General features: G+C 51.3%; 2 protein-coding genes across 2 annotated transcripts in view; both read right to left on the reverse strand.

The window, feature by feature from the left end:
• LHX3 (LIM homeobox 3) overlaps window positions 1–8,475 on the reverse strand; it is an 11,138-nt gene extending 2,663 nt beyond the window's left edge. Inside the window, exons 1-5 of the mRNA XM_015824337.1 lie at window positions 8,248–8,475; window positions 4,099–4,207; window positions 2,936–2,995; window positions 677–848; window positions 237–439 (exon numbers count right to left, since the gene is read on the reverse strand). Of these exons, the coding sequence (XP_015679823.1) occupies window positions 237–439; window positions 677–848; window positions 2,936–2,995; window positions 4,099–4,207; window positions 8,248–8,475 (772 nt within the window). The remainder of the gene's footprint in view (window positions 1–236; window positions 440–676; window positions 849–2,935; window positions 2,996–4,098; window positions 4,208–8,247) is intronic.
• Window positions 8,476–12,265: 3,790 nt separating this feature from the next.
• Window positions 12,266–23,574, reverse strand: QSOX2 (quiescin sulfhydryl oxidase 2). Its single transcript, XM_015824338.1, has 12 exons — window positions 23,283–23,574; window positions 19,852–19,952; window positions 19,324–19,372; window positions 19,051–19,159; window positions 18,638–18,728; window positions 18,094–18,239; window positions 17,297–17,437; window positions 16,348–16,477; window positions 15,609–15,731; window positions 15,333–15,483; window positions 13,232–13,420; window positions 12,266–13,055 (listed from the first exon to the last, which is right to left on the reverse strand). The coding sequence occupies exons 1-12, from the start codon at window positions 23,572–23,574 to the stop codon at window positions 12,520–12,522; spliced, it is 2,058 nt and encodes a 685-aa protein (XP_015679824.1). The 3' UTR covers window positions 12,266–12,519.
• Between the last annotated feature and the right edge of the window lie 15 nt (window positions 23,575–23,589).

The following is a 23,589-nucleotide window of genomic DNA, read 5'->3' on the forward strand; positions in this document are numbered from 1 at the left end:
ACACGTTCATCTCCTTGGGTCAATTGTAAACACAATAAAGGTGGGATGCAAGCATACACACAAATAATTCGGCCCCCCATCGTAGGGCTTAGCAACTGTTCCCTGCAGGGGAATCCATCTGCTGTGGCTTCCTCATTTTGAGAGGCGGGACCTTTGTGCCCATTTGGAGGCTGAGCAGGAGAAGCCCCCCCCCCCCCCGTGGGCTGCAAGGTGGAGGAAGAGCTGAGCAGACTCACCTCTTTGCTTGGCGGTCTCGTAGTCGGCCTTGCACACCAGCCGGCTGTCCTCCATGAGGTAGAATTCGTCTCCCGTGGCCAGCTGCCTTTTGCAGACCACGCAGGAGAAGCAGTGAAGGTGGTAAACAAAGTCCTGGGCCCTTCGCACCACCTGGGTGGGCGGGATGCCTTGCTGGCAGGCTGCGCATTTCGTCCCAAACCTCCTGTGGATTAAAGCCGGGAGAAATTCATTTGGTTTGTATGACAAGCATGCAGGAATTGGAGCTCGCACGTTAAAAGTGGAGAAACGGGGATCGCGTTGTACTGGAATTCACAGAGTCTTGCAAGACGGAAAGTATTTCTCTCCTCCTTTCCTTTGGCGCTCCTGAAAAGTGGGGAGCGCGGGTGAGGGGAAGGGCTGAAGGAAAGGGGGGGGGGAAGGCCGGCCTTGGTCCACTCACTTAAAGAAGTCCTCCTTGCAGTAGACGCTCTCTCCACGGCTGAAGCACTTCTCTGCCAGCTGCACCTGGCAGTCGTGGCATCGGAGGCATTTGCTGTGCCAGTGGCGGTCCAGCACCTTCAGGATGAAACGGTCCACGATGTGCTGGTTGCAGCCTGCGCAGAGAGGGATGTCTGGGGGGGAAACGGTTCAAAGAGAGAAAGGGCATCCATCAGCTCCTTCCTTCCTTCCTTGCTTCCTTCCTTCCTTCCTTCCTTCCTTCCAGACATCCTTCCTTCTCTGTTTCTCCATCTCTCCCTTTCTACTCTCCCCTTGTTCTTCCTCCCTCTCTCCCTCCCTTTCTTCCTTCCTTCCTCCCCGAGATTGTTTTTGAAAGGTGTGAGAACAGTTGGTTATTTTTTTTTTTACAATAATAAAAGTAAGATTATTTAAGTGCCCCCAAAGCCATACTGGTCAGGGGTTAGGGTTAGCCATTTTAAGCTGACATTTGAGACCCCGTAAGACTCAAATACTAAAATCGAAATAATTCTAAAATAAACGCATCTGTAGCACAGCTGGGGTGAGAATGAGGCGAGAGGGTCCGAGGAAGTGCCTCTCCCACACTTTTCTACTTTTATTCCCGCTTTCCATGCCAAGGGGGTCCCGCCTGGCGGGTTCAAACTCCTGCGCCAGGAAACCCGTTCAAGGCACCAGCGTGTGAGTTTCTCCCCTCAAAATCAGCGCAGGTCTTGCAAGCGCCTAACTTTGGGCGGGTCCCATAATCTTTATGCGTGTTTGTTCAGAAAATAAATAAATATTAAGAAAGAAAGAAAGAAAGAAAGAAAGAAAGAAAGAAAGAAAGAAAGAAAGAAAGAAAGAAAGAATTAAAAGTCTCTCCTGCAGATCACGCCAGAACGAAAAACAAACGCAGATAATTGCTGATGTTTTCCTGAGGATAAATAAATCTGGATTTTCGGTCGGAGTCAAATGCCTGTTCTTTGGTTGTGATTGTGATGATTGTGTCATCATTATCATCATGAAGCTCCGCGCGAAGCAAGTAACCTCACATCTATGCTAATTTTTTCTTAATTAAATTACGAATGTCCCCCAAATTGATCCATTTGTTGATTCAGAAGCCTTGGAGAGAGGGGAGACCAGCAATAGTTCGCATTGTTACCCTGATTTCTTGCCGGGTAAATATCACAGCAGGAACATCCGTCTCATAAATCTCCTTTTAAATAGTGGTATTTATTATTTCAAGGAAGATCTGACATTAGTTTCAATTTACAAGTAGAAATAATAAAATAATACAATAACTATTTATAACTATTATTTATAATTATTATTGTAACTAATTCTAACTCCAACCATAGTAATAGGAGCCCTTGGAGCAATACCCAAAGGGCTGCCTAGGTACATGGAAATTTTGAATTTATTAGACATGAATATTCTGACTTTGCAAAAAACCACCTTACTCGGAACTGCATCTATACTCAAACGTTACCTTAACAGCTCTTAGGTCCTTGGTTAGGACTTGAACTGTTTTTACCAGTCCCAGACTGTGCATCGAATTAAAGATTAAATAATAATAATAATAATAATAATAATAATAATAATAATAATAATAATAATAATAATAATAATAATAATAATAATAATAATAATAATAATAATAATAATAATAAATAAAATAATGCACGGCCAGCAAAGAATCCAGAGTTTTTAATTTGGTGAACGGTAAATTTGCAAACTAGCTAAGAGTCTCCCTTTTAAAAGAAAATCCGGAAAGGGGAGCCGTTCAGCTTCGCTTGTAATCAGGGAACTCCACTTTGAACCCCCGGTAGATTAATCAAGTTGAAGCTCTGGCTGATGAGTCGGTCGGGGGCGAAGGGAGCCAACGCGTAATCGGTTGAAGCGCGAGGTCGGGGCTGGGCTGGGCGCTTTGCTGCTGGGGTCTGTCCGAGGCAGGCGGTCATCCGACCCGGCCGAACGCTCGTGGGGGGAGCCCCGAAGAAGAAAGGGAGCCCGGCGCTCCCCAAGGGGACACTGGCCTACCGCCTGGTCTGGTCTCTTCCCCGAGGGCAGATCAGGGAAGGGAAGAGGATCCCGGCCAAGAAACGATTTTGCGTCCTGGGCGATCCAACCTCCTGGTCATCCTTCCCACCCGCCTGCGCGCTTTTTGCGCGGCGCCGGGCCGCGAGAGCCCCCCCCCCACCCGGTTTGGTTTATTTGTTTCTGTGTTGGCAACTTGAAGTAGTCTTGATCTTGGGAGCGTCCGTACAGCCAACGACGGCATTAGCGATGGTGGTGATGATGGTGGCGGTGGCGTCGGCGAGAGGGGCTTCAAAGGAGGGACCGGTCCGGCAGGTGCAAATAAGGCGCCCGCATCTCCTCCTCCTCCGAGGATAAATTCGGTCAGGGAACCGCGGGGGAAAGTCGGATCCTCCCAATCCGGGCAAGGAGTCCGCGTTGCCAGGAGGGAGGTGGGAAAAGAAAGAGAGAGGCGCGCGATGGGTGCGGGGTTCAAGAGCATTTAAGCCCCTGGGGTCTCCTTTGGAGGGCTGGAGGAAGTCTCCACCGAAGGGGAAGGGAAGGGAAAGGGAAAGGATGGAATGAAGCCTCCTCCGCCGAGACTAGGCGGCTCCCCTTCACCCTCTTGGTCACCCGCAAGACAGAGAAAAGATCTGGTCAGCGCCCGAAAAAGGAGGCGGCCCAGCTTTTGGCGGCCGGGATCCTTCTAAAGTCGGAGCCGAGACCCCTCCTGCACCCGACAACTTTCGCCCTCTTCCCAGCCATTCCCCGGAGCTCCGCGTCTCCCGCAGCGGCGATCAGCTCAAGACACGACTTCAAAAAAAAAAAAAGGGGGGGGTCCCCAACACTTCACTCCACACACACACCCCAGCCGCCAATGAAGCCGAGCAAGCCGGCCCGCGGGCCGCTACGGCTCTCAAGCGCCCGAGATAAAAACGGGTTTCGACGCCGGATGCCACCTGCCCTTGGGAAGGGACCCCGCCGGGCGGAGGAAGGTGGCGACTCCGGTGGCAAAAGGGCCTGAAACAGACCGGAGGGAAAAGCTCCGAGGAGGGAGGCCGGTTGGCATGGGATTGAACAGACCCAGCCCAGCCGAGCACCAGCGATCCGATAGGCGAATAAATATATATCCGAAAGTGCCACGTCACTTTGGGATCATAGTGTTACATTAATTATATTATACTGTATGATGTTAACGGTAGCCCAGCCTGGAACCAAATCTACGGGATCCAATGGTTTTTACAGGCTGTTGTGCGTGTTAGCATCATAAGAGAGGCGAGAATAACTTATACGCCGGTTAGTAAAGGGCATCTACAGGCCTGCAGAGAGACGTCGGTCTGAATTAGGAACAGGTTTCGGACTTAAGGAAGGGGCTCCGGAGCCTCTCGCGCGCCCCTCCTTCCCCCGCAGGACCTCCAACCGCTTTGAGGTAGAAGGCTTCGCGGAAGGCCGGGCTGGGTCTCTCGGCTCCCGACGGGGTGAAGCCGCTTTGGGTCGCTTGTCGGTTCTGCTCCGAGAGGCGCTACGGGACGGAGCAAAAGGGGGTGGGCTGGACTGGCGCCCACCCGACGCGTTGGATCGCGAAGCCCACCATCCACAACCAAAATGGGACTTGTAGCGCGCTCGTCGGGAAGGCGGTAGTCGGTCAAGCTGAAACGGGCGCCTTGTGCTTTCCTCGCCTTACAAATGATCTGACCGATAACAAATCAATAATCATAAATAATATCCCAGTGATAGGATTTTCGCTCTTCTGGGGAAAGGTCGGCGAAGTGAGTTATTCTCTCTCCCTAGAGTTAATCCCCTACTTTTCATTATCTAAGGGGGGGGATTTGGGGGGGAAAGGGGGGGAAACTCTCATTCGACTTCTGAAAAATTACATTAGGGCAATTAGATCGTCTACATTCACTTTTTAAAAATGAAATCGTTTGAATTGCTATGACTCCCGTGGAGAGGGCAGCAGAACTGAGGAGAGGATATTTCAGCAGCCTTTTTTTCATTTGGTGCGGGTTTTAGGAAACGGGGAACTAATTTTCCTTCCTCTGCAGTTAAATTTAAAAATTTGCTGTTGTATCCTACTTAAGAATTCTCCCCATCCGGAGTTCTTAATAATGTCAATTATAGTGCAAGAAAGTTCCGTTACTTGTTTCCAGGCTAAGAAGGAAAAGAAAACGGGCGAGGAATTATTATTTCCAGCTCTTTTTCTTCCTCTTTCCGACCATCTAGAAAAAGGATAGAAGGATGAGGAAGGATGAAAAGAAAAAAGAGGAAACGGAAGAACGGCTGGTTGATTACCAAAAGTTGAAGCAAGACGTAAGAAAAAGGAATCGAATTGAGACCAAAGAAAGACAAGGCAAGACAAGATGGACGGAAGAAGGAAGGAAGGAAGAAAGAGGGAAACGAAGGGGAGGAAAGAAGCCGAAGGAAATCCAAGGAGGAGGAAAATCGGGGCTGAGAAAGGGCATCTGGCTGGGCGCGGAGGCTCCATCTCGGGAGCCCTTCCTTCCTTCCTTCCTTCCTTCCTTCCTTCCTTCCTTCCTTCCTTCCTTCCTTCCTTCCTTCCTTCCTTTTGAGGATTCTCTGGCTCTAAGCAGCGGCAACCAGTTCTCCCTAAGAGAAAATGGCTGCCCAATTTTGGGGGGTCGCAGCTCCCCACCCACCCAGTAAAAAGTTACTCAGCTGCCACCTGGCACCTGAAGAGACCCCCCTCCCTCAACACCTCGGGGGACGCTGCTGCATCCCCGGCCGCGGAGTTGGTCTGCCATTATCTTATCCATCGTTCGGAATCATCTCCCCCCCCCACCCCAAAATAAACGACGACCGAGCAGCGGCGGCGGCGGGGGGGGGAAAATCTCCTTCAGGGCCCCTGTGCTGCTCCTCCCGCGGGCAGGCAAGAGGCTTAGAAGAGGGGGTGTCTTACCCTTCCCCAATTTCAGCCCTCCTCTTCTATGCCCCTCCCCCAGGGAGGGCTGCAGAACCCTTGCTCATTTGGGGGTGTCCTGTCCTGAAGTGGAGGGTGGATACGGAGAACCCCGCAGCCCCCGGTGCTCCCGTTGCCCCCAACGGGATTTTTGCTTGGAACTCGGCGAGGATGCCGGGTCTGGGGGAGGGGAAAAAGGGTCCAGGGGCAAAATACCTGGGCAGGATGACTGAGAACCATCAGGCTCTCCCTCTCCCCTAGTGGCCCTTCTGCCCCCCCTCCCTGTTACCTGTCCGGCCTTCCTGGTTCCGCGCCAACAGCGCCAGGAGCGTCTCGGTGCTGCTGGGGGGCTCCCGGCCAGCGCCCCCCCGCCGCCGCCGCACCTCCTTCCCCGCGTCCATCTTGCTCGCCTCCCGTTCTTGGGAAACTCGACCAGCCGGGCACTGAAGATCGGGGGGGGGGATGGACGACGCGGGGGGGGGCGGAGAAAACCTCCGCAGAAACCTCCCCTTTAAAGACAGAGCCAGCGTCTCCCGGGTCCTGGGCAGCGGCGCTCCGTCAGCACCACGGACAGCGGCCGGCCGGCAGCGACGGGGCGGGGGAGCCCGTCGAGTCTACCCCAAGGGGGGAGGCGGGGGTGGAGTCACTCGTTCTCCCCCCCCCCATCGCGGAAGGGAGGACATTAGACAGGGGGGAGCAGCAGGGATGGAGGCCTTCCAGGGGGACTCCTTGCCACGTGGGCCAAGGAGAAGAGTGAGTCCTTTTGGACCCACCAACAACTGCCAAGGCTGATCGGATGTAAGAGCAAGCGGGGGGGGGGGGGGGGAGATGGGAGGAAAGGGGGGGGGATAAATACCCCCTTCGCTTATAGTCTTCTTCACAGGATGGGCGAGAGGGTTAAATGAGGCATAAGAGAGACGGAAAGAATCCTAGCCTGGAAGGAGCCAGCGAGGTCATCCAGCCCACCCCTCTGTTTGCGGCCGGGATCCAATTCCAGATTCCTGGACACCTCTGCCTCCCCAGACAGAGAGAAGAAGAGGTGCGGAAGAGGAGGCCAGGAAGGAGGAGACCTTAGGGCAATATAGTTTGACTTTGATCCACGTTCCCTCCCTTTATTCATCTGTGAAGTTTTGCTGAAACGGCTCAGAGTCAGCCTCGTGTCTTGTGTGACTTGGGAACAGGAGCCAATGCAGAAAGCGCAGAAGGCAAAAACCAAAGGAAATTTATGCTCTTTGGGAGTCGAAGAAGCTTCTTGGGAGGTGATAGGAAGCCCCCGAAGGAGGATTTTTGCCTGGTTAAATTTGTCCCAAGAAGGCGTTTTCTGCTGAGGTTGTGGAGATATGCAAATTTATTCTGATTTAATTTACTAATAGGGAAAGGGAAAGTGACTTAATCAGCTAAAACGTTCCTGAATGCTCTGACCGACATAATATGAATGATCTGTGCCTGTTGGGGACCTTTTCCTTGTGAAAGGATTCCAATTTTTTTGAGGGGAAATGGGGGAGGGGAGAGAAATCAACAGCAATCCCACCAGCCACGCGGAATCCGATTGTGGGATTTGAGGAAAAAAGGACCGGATCGGATCCGGATCCTTAGAGGAATTATCGGCAACTATTCCGCAAAAGGCGGAAGAGCCGTTCTTTCTAAATTAAAACATATTCTTCACTTCCTCCAAGTCTGAAACCTGCAGGACGATTTATCTCCTTTTTTCTTAATCAAAGGAAAGGAAGTTCTGGTCCCGATAAGCTTCTTTCTGAACTGATTTGTTAATCTTCAAAGTGCAATAAGCCTCGTTTGCTACTAATCCTTTCTCTCCTCTCTCCCTCCCGTTTTTTCCCTTTCCCTTTCCTCCTTCTTTCCTCCCTTCATCCTTTCTTTCTCTCCTTTCCTTCCTCCCTGCTTTCTCACTTCCTTCCCTCCTTCCTCTCCTTCACCTCTCTCCTTCCCACCCTCCCTTCTTTCCTTACCTCCCTCCCTTTTTCTTTCCCTATCCTTTCCTTGTTCCTCTCCTTTCCTCCTCCATCCTTTCCCCTCCTTTCTCTCCTCTCCTTTCTTCCTCTCTTCCTCCACCTTCCCTTCTCTCTTTTCTCCTTCTCTTTCCTTTTCCCTTCCCTTCTCTTTCCCTTCCTTCCTTCCATCCCTTTCTCTTCCCTTCCTTCCTTCTCTCTCTTTCTTCCTTCTCTTTCTTTCCTTCCTTACTTTTTCTTCTCTCTCCTTCCTTCTCTCTCTTCCCTCTCTCTTTCCTCCCTCCCTCCCTCCCTTCTCTCCCTCTCCTTTCTTTCTCCTTCTCTCCCTTCTTCCACCAGTGCAAAAGGGAACACAGTCACTTTCTAACCTATAAACCGGTTATTTGGAAGCCAGTCAAAAGGCCTTCGGAGAGTCGGTTCTGATATTAAGCGGCAGAAATCCTTTTCCAAGAGAATCCAAAACTTCGAAACGCTTTCTGGTTAAATATTGTGCGCGAATGTGCGACATTTATCGAATCTCCCATCTAAGAAGAGGGAGCATCGACGGACGGACGGGGCGAGAGGAGGCTTCCCATATCAGGGTCTGTAAACTCAAAAGTCTGGGAACGTGGTCCGGCATTTCCTGAGACATTCTGGTAATCTTCCTGCCAAAAATTAACCAGGTTCGTCCCTGCTTACCGTTTCAAAATCAATTATTCCCCCCCTTATATTTTCCAAGGTCTTGGACGCGCTGCTGCCCGTTTTGAGAAAACGAAAAGCTGCCACCCATTCCCACGTTCGGTTTTCACGGGGCCCCGCCTGAGCGCCCCAGATGGCAAAGGGTCTCTGGCTTCCGACAGGTAAGCCGAACCGCCGCGATCGGGTTGCTTGGACGTCAGCAGCTCCTGGAAACCGCCGGGTCGCCATGGCGAGCCCAAAAGGTCAGAGAGATCCGCGAGGCCAGGCTGCCGAAGAGAGCCTGACCCCCCCAGCCGCCCCCCAACCTTTGCCGGAGTCTGTAGGGGCGGCGGGAGATCCAGACGCGCCTATTTCCCAGCGAGATTCAGAAACCCGCCTTTCTGCCCCTCGGGCGCTCCAGGAAGGGACCCGAGAAGCAGCCGGTGGGGCCAAGCGACCCTCCCGAAGCGGACCCCGCTCACTTGTGGCTTCTCCAGCTGCAGGCCGGGCAACGGACGCCCTGGAGGCGGGCCGGGAGTTCCCCCTTCCCCTCGCTCCAGCCTCTCTCGAGCCGCGGAGAGCCAGAAGCGGCTCGCCCGGCTCTGAAAAGACCCCCAAACGCGTAGGGGGCTTCTGGGTCCCGAGCTGGCCTTCAGCAGCGCTTGGGGCCCGGACCGCGGCTGACCCGCTGCCCTGGAGGGGCTCCGGCAGAAAGTGCAAGCGGGACCGGTGGTGGGAGGGCGCTTTCCCTGGCCGGAAGAGCCCCCACTCTGGGAGCTCCCTGGGCTGCGAAGAGACGCGCCTGGCAGCTGTTCAGCCCCGCCAAGCCAGGCGCGTCCTAACGACTTCGGGTGAGCCGGAGTGGGGGCAGCCTCTCCTCTCCCCAGCGGAGGCCTGGCCCTTTTCCTTCTCTTTCCTCCCCTCCATCCCCCAAATAAGGTGGCCCCCTCGCCCACTGGGTTGGGTTTTCCCACTGGGTGAAGAGGACCCAGCCCAAGGAGCATCTGTTACGATGCGGGGAAAGTGAGGAAATTGAGTAGGAAGATTTCCTATTAAGCACAGGGTACACATAAGTTGAACCCGGATTCCTTGAATCGACCCCTTCCCCCATGAAAGACTTGTGCCAAGAAAAAGAAGAGAGAGACAGATAGAAAGGGAGGGAGGGAGGGAGGGAAGGAAGGAAGGAAGGCTAAGAATAATAAAAGCGACCAGGAGGTAAAAGATGAGGGGAAACCGTCAGCGCAAACGAAGAATAAGGATGCGCAAACCAGAACTACCGTCCGATTCAAGAGCGCTGGGCAAAAGCTGGAGAGTCCTTCCTCATTTTAAAGAGGGCGGGGGCGCAGAACGGGCGACTTCCCCCTGAAGGAGGATCTGCCCCGCGGGCCAGCCGGGGACAGGAGCCCGTCGTCCCCTCGGCGTGTGTCGGGGGAGGCCAGCGGGCGGCGGCGCCCGTCGGGGCCGGCTTACCTGGGCTCCGGCCGAAGGCGCAGGGCTCGGCGGGGGCCGCTTTCTCCCCGCGGGCGCGCTCCAGCAGCATGGCGCTGAGCCGCCCGGCCGGGGTCGGACGCCGGAACAGAGACCCCCGGCCTTGGCCCGAGGGACGGCGGCTGGCAGCTCCGGGAGCCTCCAAGCGGAATGCAGGAGAGCAGGTCGGGGGGCTGGCGAGGGGTTGGAGGGGGAGTGGCCGCGGGGGGCGCGGGGTTTCCCCCCTACCACCTGCCCGGCGTCACTTGAACCGCGCAGAGGCCCCCCTCCCTCGTCGCTCCTCCCCCTCCTCCTGTGGCCCCGCCCGGCTCTCTGAGCAAAACAAAGGCCGAGGGGGCAACGCGTCGGGGGGGGGGGAGCTGTCCGCGGTGCTGAAGAGGCGCCCCGTTATCCAGTACCGCACCAGGCAAGGTCTCTTCCCCCCCTCCACGAAGGGTTCGTTTGCACAGTGCGCCTGTTCCGCTTGGCACAGGGCAGCCCACTCTGGTTGAGCAAAGAGGTTGCGTTGGTGCAACTCCTGAAGCCATCAAGAAAGTCCTCGAGTAACTTTGCCGAGATGGAGCTTGCATTTCACAGATTAACCCCATTAGGCCAACGCAGACACAAAAGGAATAAAGAATGACAGAGTTGGAAGGACCTCGGAGGTCTTCTAGTCCAACCCCGTTCAAGCAGGAGACTGTACACCATTCTGGACAAATGGCTGTCCAGTCTCTTTTCGGAAGCCTCCAGTGATGGAGTCCCTCGGGATCACCCAGAAAAGGCAAACCGAAGGGACAAGAAAACTCACAGAAGAGACGCAGAGATTCAGAACGCTTTATTGGCAAATCTTGAAAACGAATCTTTTAAAAAAGGAGAAAAGAGGAGGGGAGGAGGAGAGGGGAGGGCACAAAGATGGAAGGAAAAGAGGGAAGGAAGGAAAGGAGGGAGGGAGGGATTCAGAGGTGAATTTAATATTTTGAAAATCCACAGATGCTCAGATTCCCAAACTGTTGCGTGCTTGGTCCAAGGTGAGGAAGCAAGTAAAGGAAGCCACCGATTGGAGCAAACCTGACAGCCTCCCACTTGGGATGCAGCGGCTCGCCATCTGGATTTCGGCCTGTTTAGGGGGAGGAGACCTCACCCACGTTCTTTATTCCTTTGGGTTCCTTCCTGGGTTTCCAGTGGGGGGCAATGTTGAAAGAGCTCCCCACCTGCCCTGGAAGCTGCAGGATGAGGCCATGGGTCATGACCTCCATGCCCGGCCCTGTGGAGCCCCCCCTGACCTGGTCCTTCCAATCGCAAGCCAGAAGGCAGCTGAAGACTCCTGCAATCCCCCTCCTGGGGGCTTCCTCCCTTTGACCCCCTTCATCCAGGGTCAGCATTTGGCCTGCTCCCTTCACCATCCAGAACTGGGGTGCTGGGTGCAGACAGAAGCCCCCGAGGCAAAATCAGAGGGTTGGACTAGAAGACTTCCAAAGTCCCTTCCAATCCTATTATTTGATGTTCTAAGCATCCCGGAACTTGCTTTTTCTAATCTTTGTCTCTATCTAGTCAATCAGAATAGAGCTGGAAGGGACCTTGGAGGTCTTCTAGTCCAACCTCCTGCTCAAACAAGAAACTCTACACCATTTCAGTGGCTGTCCAGTCTCTTCTTGAAAACCTCCAGTGATGAAGCACCTACAACTTCTGGAGCCAGGCTGTTCCACTGATCGTTCTCACTGTCAGGAAATTTCTCCTTAGTTCCAGCTGGCTTGTCTCCTTGATTAATTTCCATCCATTGTTTCTTATCCTGCCTTCAGCTGCTTTGGAAAATAAATTGACCCCTTCTTCTCTGTGGCAGCCCCTCAAATACTGGAACACTGCTATCATGTGACCCCTGGTCCTTCTTTTCACTAGAGCAGACATACCCAATTCCTGCAAATGTTCTTCATGTTTTTGTCTCCAGGCCCTTCATCATCTTAGTTGCTCTTCTTTGCACCTTTTCCAAAGTCTCCACACCTCTTCTGTAACGTGGTGGCCAAAACTGGATGCAGTATTCCAGGTGTGGCCTTACTAGGGAATTTATAAAGTGATCCTAATACTTCACGTGATTTTGATTCTATACCTCTATGCCAAGGATTGTATTAGACTTCGGATTCGAGCCATCTGCTGATACTCTGCCTTAGTTATGTGTCCCCTCTTTCCATTTTTTGTATTTGTCCTTTTTGCCTTTCAATTTATCAGAGAGATCTTTATGCAACCACGCTGGTTTCTTCTCGGATTTCTTGTTTTTCTTTTTCAATGGTATATTGTGCCGGATTGGGCTTTTATGATCATATTTTTCAGAGTTTCCCATGCTTCTTGAGTTGTTTTCCCCTTTAGGATTTTTATCCGTGGAATTTTCCTTAGGCTGTCTCTTGAGTTTGTCAAAATCAATTCTTTTAAAGTTTAAGACACTGGCTGGATTATATTTTACAGTTGGCATGTAAATTTTGAATCTCCTTCTTTTTACATAAGCACCTGTTTAACACCCTCCTAGCACCCTGATTTTCTTGAACCGTTTCATAAACCACTGCACACTAGGTAACCCAAGGAAGATCACCAGAACCGTTTTAATGTTCTTCAGAAAAACACCTTTTTGTACACCGTTCCAAATTCAGTGTGTCCACCGGTAGAGAAGCAGAACACCAGTGAATGAGGATGAGGAACAATGGCACGGTCGCTTGAAAACGAAAACGTTGCACTGTAAAAAAGAAAAAGAAAAAATCCCTGATTCCCTGCTAGCCGAGTTGTAGGCGAGCAGAAGAGAGCCATTTCCAGACAGAAAGTTGATTTCCAAAGGATCCGCTATACGTAGGGGCGGTTGTGTCTCACTTTCCAGTGCTTGGATCTCACGTGGAAGAAAAAGAACATGATCATTAAGAATAAAGACGACATTACGTAGAGGACGATGCAGAGGCTCATGTCGATGTTGGAGAAGCCGACTCCCAAGAACGACACCGCCTGCTTCCTCTCCTGCTCGGCCACTGCGCCAGCCGGCCTTTTCCCCGGATCGACTATGGAGTCCTCCTTGGCGATCCCATGGTCCGGCCCTTTGGACTCTGAGCCCAAGGGCTTCTGCGGAAGGTGGCCCTTGTTGCCCTCCCTAGCAGCTTCCTTCGGAAACGCCTCTCCTCCACCTTGGCGCTCTCGTTCGTCGGCGTTGTCGGCTTCCTCCAGGTAGGTGTGGACGAGGTTGTGGCTGCCGTAATGCTGTTTCAGGAACTGGAGCACCTGCGTCTTGTCCCAGGCAGGGGGGCCTTGGGTCGCCTTGTGGCACGCGGGGCAAAGGGCCCGGGGGGGCCACTGCACTTTGGGGAACTGGGGGTCTTCGCTCAAGTCCCCTGTTGGAAGAAGAGGAGGGAGAGACAGGAAACATCAGGGGGTGCGTTAGTTTAGGAGCCCACATTGATCAACTGACTTTTTATTTATTTATCAAACTTATTGACCAAAAAAAAGCAACCAGTTACCAACGCAGGAAGAAGCCCTTAAAAGCGCCAAGCTGTCCCTTGAAAACTACCTGCCAGCCGGGCGTTCACCACATTGTGCGTCTCCCAGAGCCACAGCACAGCTTCGTCCCAGCTCTTCACCGAACCCAGAGACGCTCCGGCCATCTCCGTGAAGTGATCTGCGCAGGCTCGGCAGCCAAAGAAATCCTGGACGTATCTCTGCATGACCTGGAGAACCACCCGGGGATCGTCCTCAAAACCTGCAAGGGAGCAACGACCGACCCGTCCCGTCAGCGGAGGGTCTGCGGAGGGCTTCCCTGGCGGGGCACAAGAAGAGCGCCGGGCCACCTCTCAGCCGGCTCCAAGCCAAAGAACCGGAACCTTTTACTTCCTCTTTTGGAGAAACTGCATCCGACTTTGGATAGGCTGCATTTAGCCCAAGTGTTTCTCCCTTCCGGGTTGTTACTTTGGGCTGACAGGCAGTCCTCGACTTAAAAACATCCGTTCAATCACAACAGCATTGAAAAAAGTGACTTATGACCATTTTTCACACGACCACTGCAGCCTGCCCCGTGGTTGTGGGATTAAAATTGATGCTTGGCAAGTGGTTCATATTTATGACGGTTCCAGTGTCCCGGGGTCACATGGTCCCCTTTTACGACCTTCTGACAAGCGAAGCCAATAGGGAAGCTGGATTCAGTTAGCAACCGTGTGACTAACAGGTGCAGTGATTCACTTAACAACGGTGGCAAGAAAGGTTGTAAAATGGGGCAAAACCTGTTTAACAAGCGTCTCGTTTAGCAATGCAAATTTTGGTCATAAGTCGAGGACTGCCTGTTATTTTTAGTCTAACCTTAGCTGCCCAGCATTGTGACTGCTGAGTTGGGCAGCCATCAATAAACACTTGAATATTATTCTATATTCTTCTTTTCTCTGCCAAGAGCCGGGAAGAGACAGGGGAAGTAACTCTGAGCCAGGGTGGAGCTGGTTTCTGGTTCAATTTTCCCTTCTGATCCACCTGCTTGTTCATGGGACACATCGCTGATCTTCCTGGATCTGGGATCTTAAGGCCAACGGGGTAAAGTCCCTCTGGGGAACAGAGCATCCATTCCAAACTTTCTGGGCAGAACCCTTCCCCTGAATTCTCAATAATTATACGGAAGGAGACTCTAACGCGGAGATTGCGTGTGCTTCGTTTATTAGCCCCCTGCATCTTGCAAACAGATGTCATGTCTCTTGACCTAATCCTTCCTTCCTCTTTCCCGGCAAAACTGCCTCAATTCTGGATCACTCTAATCTTTAAAATGGGCACGAACCGTAAAACTCCACCTGTGGCTGGGAGGATTAGGGGCCCTCTAGGAGATGGGAATTAAAGCAAGCAATAAGAAGAGGAAACCCTCGAAGACCTAATCCTGCTGCTTCAGCCTGACCCAATTCTCCCCTCACAAGAAACGGTCGCAACACAACCAGGCTGGTGGAAATGAACACACTGAGCTTTAAAAACGGGTTGAAACTTCCAACCTGCTCCCAAAGGAGAAAATCTGGGTAAGAATGACCCAATTCAAACTATGTTCCAGCTGCAGCTCACTGCTGGGGAGGCTTCTTGCACCGGGATATTAACGGAGACACTCTTTCGTTTTGAAAGCCACAAACCCACGTGCTTTCCTTTGTATGCGGATGTTGGTTGTGGTCACAGAGCAGGAAACACGTTTTCAAAGCAGGACGATATTTCAGGGCTAACAGCCTCAAAATTAACAGACTCAGCACAGCCTCTGGATTTCCCAGATATTACTCATAGACTTTCTGAGGAGGAGAATCCATAATATTTGCAAAATATAAAGGAATTGGACTTTTTAAGCTACGTCTATCTATGTACAAGCTGTTCCGCTGGTTTTGTTCCGTCAGGAAATTTCTTCTTGATTCTAGCTTGGATTGCTGGTTGATGAGCTTCCATCTGTTACTTCTTGTCCAGCCTTCAGGCGTTTGGAAGACAGGCTGAGCCCCTCTTGTCTGGGACAGCCCCTCAGGTATTGGAAGACGGCTATCGTCTCTCCCCTGGCAAAGGCTGAGTCGTTTGCTCAACCCATATTAAAGCAGCTGTAGTGCCATTTAAGTTCCCCTCCCTGCCAGCCCCTCTTCGCCCGCGGAGGCGTTCCCCCACCCCTTTCTTACCGGTGTTGAGCAAGGCTCTGGGCTGGGCTGCTGCTTGAACTGTTAATGAGTGGAAGATCTTCCAGAAGGAACAGGTGTAACCTCTCAGTCCCACCTGGCTGCCCTGACACCCGACCCACTGGAGCCGGCTGGGCAGGAACAGGCCCGAGATCTAGAAAGGGGGAAAGGGCGGCATGAGGACCCACTTTCACGCAGAAATCTATTGTAGTACAGCTCCTCCTCCTCTTCTTCCCCTTCCCCTTCTGCGCCCCCAACTAAAAACTAGTCGTAGCTTACATGCATTTTATTGTTGAGCAGGTCCAGGACGGCATCGTAGGGGATCCGGTCCAACGGGAGGCTCAGCAGCCACACCTGTAACGTCTCCAGCGACTTCATCACAGGCTGACGGCCAGGAAAGAGCTGAACGAAAGACCAGGTTAACGGCACATTTGCAAGGGCTGTTCTCAAAACTTTCTTCCCTTCCCCTGAAGCTGCCAGGGGGGCCGGTGGGGAAAACAACTAAAAGGCAACCCAGCCAGGCTTCATGAAATTACCAGGTAGCAAAAGCTGAAACTAAGGTCAGCTGAAGAAACTGAAGTTCAGCTATTCTGTCTCAAAGGGATCAGCTGCGGAGGACACCAAGGAGAGCAGATGACCAAATGGCAGGAGATGCCTGGTTGTGACACCACACACAGTATAGCCCAAAGCACACACTCTGCTAGACGTCCCCTGGGGATGGGCTCCAGCACAAGTCCAAAAGCTCGGAAGACTAAACTCTGGTCCTGGTGACCGAATTGGATCCTACAAATCTCCTTGGCACAGACTTAGTTCTCAAAGGGCTGTAAAAATGGACGCAGAAAGGCAGCCGTGGAAATCCTGATTCTAATTTGGCCTTTCCGAACGGGCTCAAGCAGGAATCCCGTCTGCTCCTTCCCCATAAATGCATCAAAGGTTCATCCAGTTAGGCAAGGAGAGTTCCTGCCCAGCGTGATTTACCGCACACGGCAAACGCAATGAAAAGACTGAAAATGTTTACCTTGGCTAGGACTATAACGACATCTTTCAAGGCCCTCAGCGCAGCCCCTTCCAAGGTTTTGTGGGTGGCCATTTCTATCCTGAACAAATAATGCAGCCCAGATTCAAGGTCAGCCATATATAATTTGGACCTGAAAAACAGAGAGACCCAGATACTTTAAAATGTGGCGGGTTTATTTTGCCTGCACAAGTGAGGAAGGTAGGAATACATGAAATTTATCTTTAGAAACTTCTATTATTAGGCTACTGTTCTCAGTTTTCCCCTTTGGTTCATCCTCAGTGGATTGGAACTCAGATTTTTTTTTTTGTTTAGCAAAGATAAGTATCAATAATAATAATGAAGTAGGAAGTCAAGCTATTCTCCAGAGCTCCTGAAGGCAGGACCAGAAGCAATGGAGGAAAACTAATCAAGGAGAGAAGCAACCTAGAAATAAGGAGCGATTTCCTGGGAATGAGAACAATTAATCAACGGAACGGCTTCCCTCCAGAAGTTGTGGGTGCTCCATCACTGGAGGCTTTCAAGAAGAGACTGGGCAGCCATTTGTCTGAAAGGCATAGGGTCTCCTGCTTGAGCAGGGGGCTGGACTAGAAGACCTCTAAGGTCTCTTCCAACTCTGCTATTCTGTTATTTATTTTATTTAGAGGTAAATTTGCAGCCTAGTAGCACTTCTTTTGCAGGATTCAGAATTGGCACATTTATATTTCAGGCCTTAGAGAAATTTATGGCACTCTTTTGAAACCCACCAAAAGTGTCCAACTAGTCCTGCCCATGTTTGAAGTGCAGCCTTTGGAATACGATAAAAGCTCTGGGGAGGTCCACTTGCACCCCCAACAGGCGGCCCAGATAACTTAAAACCATCATCCACCGGAACCACCCATTCAGGAGCAGGAGAAAAGCCAACATTGGGGGGGGGAAAAAGCTCTTTAAAGAGAACTGGGGTCCTGCTTACGGGTCAGACTCTTTCCATTCCTTCATGTCCGTGTTTCCTGGTCTCTTTGGCTGGAGAAGAGGGAGTGGAGAAGCGAGTTTCCTTCTAACTCCCGGGAGTGACTTTAAATGGGAAGAAAAGAAAGACCGGAGAGGCTTCAAACTGTGTATGGAAGGACAGTATAAAAGTTAAAAACACCCTCAAGCTCAACAGGCGAGTCGCTACAGAAATTCAGCTGCTGCTGGCTGCTTGCCTGAAATGCCCCTTTCAGCCCCCAATAAATGCCACACGGGCAGTCCTCGCCTTACAACCATTTGAAATTACAGCGGCACCGTTGCAGCCTCCCCACGGTCGCGTGATCCAATTTTGCACGCTTGGCAACTGGTTCATATTTATGAGCCTCGCAGAGTCCTGGGGGGAGGGTCCTCTTTTGCGACCTTCTGACAAAAGAGGTCAATGGGGAAGCCGGATCCACTTCGCAACCGGGTTAGTAACTTATCAACTGCGGTGATTCACTTAAGAACTGTGGCAGTTGTCATAAGTCGAGGACTCCCTTTATTAAGGTGGTTTAAGAAGACGTGGACAACTTATTTGTAGTTGCTGGGTTGCTAACTGAACAACTGCAGGATTCACTTAACTTTCATATCGTGTTTCTCAACCGTGGCCACTTTAAGATGGGCGGATTTCAATTCCCAGAATTCTCCAGCCGGCATTCTGGGAGTTGAAGTCCACCGATCTGAAAGTGGCCAAGGTTGAGAAACATGACTTGAAGGTCTCGGAAAGGCAGGTCCTACAGACTCACATTCATCAAGACTTACTTGTTAATTAATCCACGAGATCCATTGGGATAAATCAGGTACAATGAAGGGACCGAAGTAACACCAAGGTTTTTAAGTAAATCTGTCTCAGAATTTAGAACCCGTCTGACAGCAAGATTTTCATACTGACCCAGGTCCAAGATCACCTGGAGGAGAAAACATACCGAGTTACCAGGGCTGCTGTGCGTTTAGTTAGGACTGCAAACAGAGGCAAAGTGAACTTCAACTACCAGAATTTCCCTACCAGCATGGGAGTTGAAGTCCACAAGTCTTCAAGTGGCCAAAGTTGGACACCCTGGTACGGGGTCTCCTGCTTGAGCAGGGAGCTGGACTAGAAGACCTTCAAGGTCCCTTCCAACTCTGGTATTTTGTATTCTTCTTTGGAGTATGAATGAAGTTGGCCATAAAACAAATTATTTTGTCTTTCTTCCAAGCATACAAAGCTGGAAGGGTTGATGAGGGTTGATTCCAATCAGGGGTAGATGAGATGTAAGCCACCCTTACATCTAAAGGACTGGGACGTTACCTTTACTGGTTACATTACCTCTCGGCCGAGATAGGAGCTCCCGTTTTCAAAAATAATGGCAGTATAATGCTGACTGTGTTTTCTGAAAAGGGAAAATACTTCTTCTGGCCTGTTAAGAATAATTAAGAATGATTAATTAAGAATTAAGAAAAATTAAAATCTTATAATTGTTTATACAGCTTTTGAGAATCATCATCTTGAGAAGCAGGAAATAAATAGCTGTAATAAACAAATAAACAACAAATCTTGTTATCTGACTTTCTGAGGACGCCGTGACACGCTGCTGCCTTTGTGGTGGCCCTGCTTTGGTTTTCCATGATGCCGAGAGCACCCAGGACCCCTCATTCTCCTTTATTGGCACAAACAAAGCCTCCCCTGAGACCCTTTTTTTCAGCAGGCGGTCCTGGGAGGCAGGCAAGGAAGGGACTCACAGAGTTGGCTCCAGATTGGGGCACGCGGCTGGCTTCGCTTCCCGGGAGTGGTTCTGCAGAAAATCAATCATTGTTTGGCGGACGGTCTGAAGGTCCCGATCTGAGGTTGCTGAGGAAAGAGAAGATGGGCCCGTGTCCCAAAACTGAGCCTCTCTGGGCATCTGGCAAAGCTCCTTGCTTATCCCTCCCGGAGGAAGACACCAGGAGGAAGACACTGGAGTCGTTGGGAGGGATGGATCTTGAACCAGAAAGGGCACCCACAGGTCAACTTACCGTGATGATTTTCTCCAACTGTAAACTGCTTGGTGAAAGCTTTGAAATACTGGAAGGGAGGGGAGGGAGAAAAGAAACGGTTCTGCTTAGAACAACCCAAACTAATAAATCCCTGAATGCAGAACGCTCCGACTCTAAATATATTTATTATTAATCAACCACATGTTTTAAAACTACAGGAGGGGCAGTCCCTGGCATGCTGCACAAACGCAGGTGGGAAAAGTGGCCGGTCCCTGCAATGAAAGGGGCCACCCAGTACAAAGAAAACTGCAAAGGACCGACAGGTTTTGCCAGCTGAAACGAAACGGCCACAAACACCGACCTGGACTCCGCTTAATAGCTCTGACCCCCCACCCCCCAAAAAAGACAGAAGCCAACAAAGAAGTGCAGAGCAACTCAGATGTGAGGAGCAAAGGAGCACCCCAGTTCTGGATTAAAATTTCCACGGGAAATCCTTCCCCACACCTTTCACACCACCTGGAGCCAAATCAAAGGACAACCCTCTTCAGGATGCTGGGAGGTGCTCACCCTGAAAGTTGGATAATACTGAATCCCATACTCTTTGCACTGCTCGTAGTTCTTCTCATCTCCGCAATCCAGCACGCCAATCCGGATAGCGGGCTCCCACTCTGAAAGGAAACAAGGGGTGGGGACCTTTCATTGGGGCACAGAATGTGTGCACCCCACAATTCCAAGGCTCTCACATTGCCTGCATTTTCCCAAGCAGGTTCCCCTCCGCAAAGCTCGGTTCCCAGATGTAGGCAGTCCTTGATTTACAACCGCAATTGAGCCCAAATTCCCACTGCTAAGCAAGACTGATGTCCAATGAGTTTTGCTCCATTTTATGACCTGTCTTGCCACAGAGGTTAAGGAGATCACTGCAATTGCTAGTAACATGGTTGTTAAGTGGCTTCCCCCTTGACTTTGCTTCTCAGATAGTCCCCAAAGGTGACCACGTGACCCCGGGACACTGCGACCGTCATAAATGCAGGCCAGTTGCCAAGTGTCTGAATTTTGATCGTGGGGCTGCTAAAACGATTGTGTGGAAAACAGTCACTTTTTTTCAGTGCCGTTGTAACTTCAGTCATTAAACAAATGGTTGTTAAATCTACAGGCTTTGGACTTGACCCTGCAGACCAAAGTAGAAGAATTACATAAGGGCTCAAAAGCTCACTTTAGTGCTAGTCAACCCAGACCAGGCATTATAGAAAGGAAAGAAATTAAAGCAGCATTTATGCCTTTTGCCAATCTGGGAGCTGAAGTCCACCCATCTTAAAATGACTAAAGTTAAGAAACACGACTAGACTATGTGAGACAGAAAGATTCTACAGAATAGAATAGAAAGGTAAGTAGTTTTAAAAGAAGCTGTTGTGGCTAAGAGGGCTGACCCCGCTCTTTAACAAGCACAGATCCAAAGCCTGCCAGAGAGAAAAACAAAATGAGCATATTTGCTTCTCTTTTGAAAACCCGGAGAAATAAAACCCATCCTTAAAAAAAATGCAATCTTTCTTCTATAAAAAAAAAGGGGGGGGGACTTAGAAGCATCGTTTATTCCTCAAATTTATGCAGTCTCCCATCTCGCCAGAAGTGACTTCAAACCCCAAGCCAGATGTTCCTCGCAGGGCTGCAAAAATATCCACTTTCTCTTTGTTTTCTTATTAAAAAGATGTGGCGTTTAGGAACAGGGTGCAAATGGCCATTGTAGACGGGACGCTGTCCACGCAACAGGCGCCAGGATAACCATCAGCATCCCGGAACAGATGGGCACAATAGGGAACGAGCTAGTTTGTTGCTAAAAAAAGCACAAGCTTGAAACTGTTTGGCTTTGGGTTATCTGCTTCATTCATGATCACGGCTGTTCTTCTCTTCTTCCCCCCTCAACCCCCCCCCCATCTCCAGCCCTACAACTGCAATGAAATGAGCCTTACAAAGGACATGCAAATGTTGTTTGTCCTTTGCACAATGCAAGCCAGCCTCAACCCAAACACTTGGTTAAGTGCGCCAGCTGGGAGGCAGGTCTGGGCCATTCACAAAAGGCAGAGGGGAAAGGAAAGGAAAACTTTGCTTCTCAGGTTACAAGAGGGGGTCACGTGGCCCTGGGACACTGCAACTGCCATAAATACAGTACACGCCAGTTGCCAATCTTCAGAATTTTGATCACGTGATGATGCAAGTGTGAAAAAGGGTCAAAAGTCACTTTTTTCAGTGCCATTGTAACTTTGAGTAAGTCGAGGACTCTCTGCGCTGCTTCTCAGTAATTGTAAGAAAGCGAACTGTGGTGATATAAGGCCAGTGTTTGTCAACCTCAGCAACTTTAAGATGAGTGGACCTCAACTCCCAGAATTGCTGGGTGGGGGATTCTGGGAGTTGAAGTCCACTCATCTTAAAATTGCTGTGGCTGACAAACACTGTGTTAGGCTACTGACTATAAGAGGCAGCTTCCTACGCTCTTGCTTTGCACAAGGTGCATCTTTTAAGCAAAAGTGCCTGCCAAACCAGAAGAACTAGCTGCTAAATAACAAACATTTCAAAATTTCTGACATTTCTTCACCATCCAAAGGTTCCCACGCCAAATACAGTATGTCCTCTCAATGCCTTCCCAATGTTTGCTCTCTTTAAGCCACTACAAACTAGAGGGAATGTGTGGAAAGAGCGTGCTGTTGCACAAAGCCTGCAAATGGCCCCACTCAGCTGAACACACAAAAGAGACCACACTGTTATTGACACGTTGCCTTAGAGTGTTTACAAAATATGCCACCCTTCTCAGCCGCTGAGATATTATCTCAGACTGACACATCCATTTCTCATTGGACAAAAGCCCACGAAACGGGGCAAAAGATTCCCAAAGTTTCTTTGATGGGTAATATTCAGTAATAAAAAATCAGTATCCTCTGGAAACTACCTTTTCAATGACATGAGGATGCTAGGACTGAACCTGCAACGCAACAAATATATGCAAAATACAGTAAGTTCATCCTGGAGAAAACCTGTCTATGGGGCCGCTAAGAATCGACACTGATTTGATGGTGCATAGTCAACCAATCAAGTGAAGAGTACAGGAGCCTTCAGAACTTGTTGGACTACAAGTCCCAGCAGCCTCGGCCAGAACGGTCAATGGTGAGGTCCCTGGGAATTGTGGTTCAGCTGTCCGAAGAAGTCTAGTGTTTCTCACTTCCAACTGTCCCCGATAAGAAAGCAGGAGAACATCTTACCTCAATGAAGCCCATATCTTTCCACGCTGCCCATGCCAACCGGGAGCCAGCCCACTGATCCCCCCAGAACTCTGGGCCTCAGTTGTGTCAGGAGATCTTTGAAGGGGGATCTCTGCGAACCTAAGGAGCTGCTCCACTGCTCCGCAGGCTCCTGCCCACCCATGGACATAGGGTCCAGCCTAGGCATCCATGGAGAAGCCCTGGAGCCTCTTTCTCCAGCTGGGCAGCCAGCAGAGGAGATGGCTAAGCCCATCACTCCCGCCCCCTCCCCCAGGGGGAGAATGATGGGAGTTGGAGGTCACCATTTCTGGAAGATTGCCCGTAGAGGCTGGAGGATTCGGTGCTTATTGTGGAATAATAATAATAATAAAAAAATCTGGAGAGTGGAAAATTACACTTTGCAAACTCTCTCAGCTTGCAAAGGACCTTCCTTCTTGGGCAAATAGTTGCAAGTTCTCCCCGGGGTCCGGAACCCTTAGAAGGAAGATCAAAGGGATCGGGGAGGCCGCCCAAGAACCGGGGTGCCAAAATGACCCCCCCCCCGCGCCAGGATCTCCCTGCAATTAAACGCCCTTTTCCCACGAAGCGGCCTGCTCAGCCCCGCTTCCCCAACCGGGCGCCCTCCAAGGCGATGCCTTCGCCTCCCCTCGGGCTGGGGATGATGGGGAGGAGGGCAAGGCAGGCTGTGCCCGGGGGGGGGGCTCTCCCCCGAGGCCTGGACTTCCTCCCCCATCCTCCCCGGCTCACCGTGGACGTCCCCGGCCAGGGCGCGCCAGGAGGGCGCGAAGGCCACGCAGTGTCCGCAGGACGACGAGTAGAACTGCACCAGCCAGGCCGAGGCCGCGTCCCGCAGCGCCCCCCGCACCGAGCCGCCCTCCAGCACCCACACCGGGTCCACGCCGGCCTGGTACAGACCCGCCCCGGCCGGCCGAGGCGCCGCCACCGCCAGCAGCGCCAAGAGCCACCGCAGCGCCCGCCGCGGCCCCAGGGGCGCCGGACCGGAGCCCAGCCCCGCCGCCACCGCCACCGCCGCCGCCATGCCCGGAGCGGAAGG

Source organism: Protobothrops mucrosquamatus, unplaced genomic scaffold, assembly GCF_001527695.2.
Source record: "Protobothrops mucrosquamatus isolate PMUCROS unplaced genomic scaffold, P.Mucros_1.0 scaffold2208, whole genome shotgun sequence".
Taxonomy (NCBI): Eukaryota; Metazoa; Chordata; class Lepidosauria; order Squamata; family Viperidae; genus Protobothrops; species Protobothrops mucrosquamatus.

Excerpts from the sequence above, each read along its gene's own strand:
- QSOX2 (XM_015824338.1), bottom strand. The coding sequence starts at position 23,574 with ATGGCGGCGGCGGTGGCGGTGGCGGCGGGGCTGGGCTCCGGTCCGGCG. Across the intron at positions 18,240-18,637 it reads GCTCCTATCTCGGCCGAGAG|GTGATCTTGGACCTGGGTCA; the intron begins GTAATGTAACCA and ends TTTCTCCTCCAG. Across the intron at positions 15,484-15,608 it reads TGCTCAACAATAAAATGCAT|ATCTCGGGCCTGTTCCTGCC; the intron begins GTAAGCTACGAC and ends CCCCCTTTCTAG.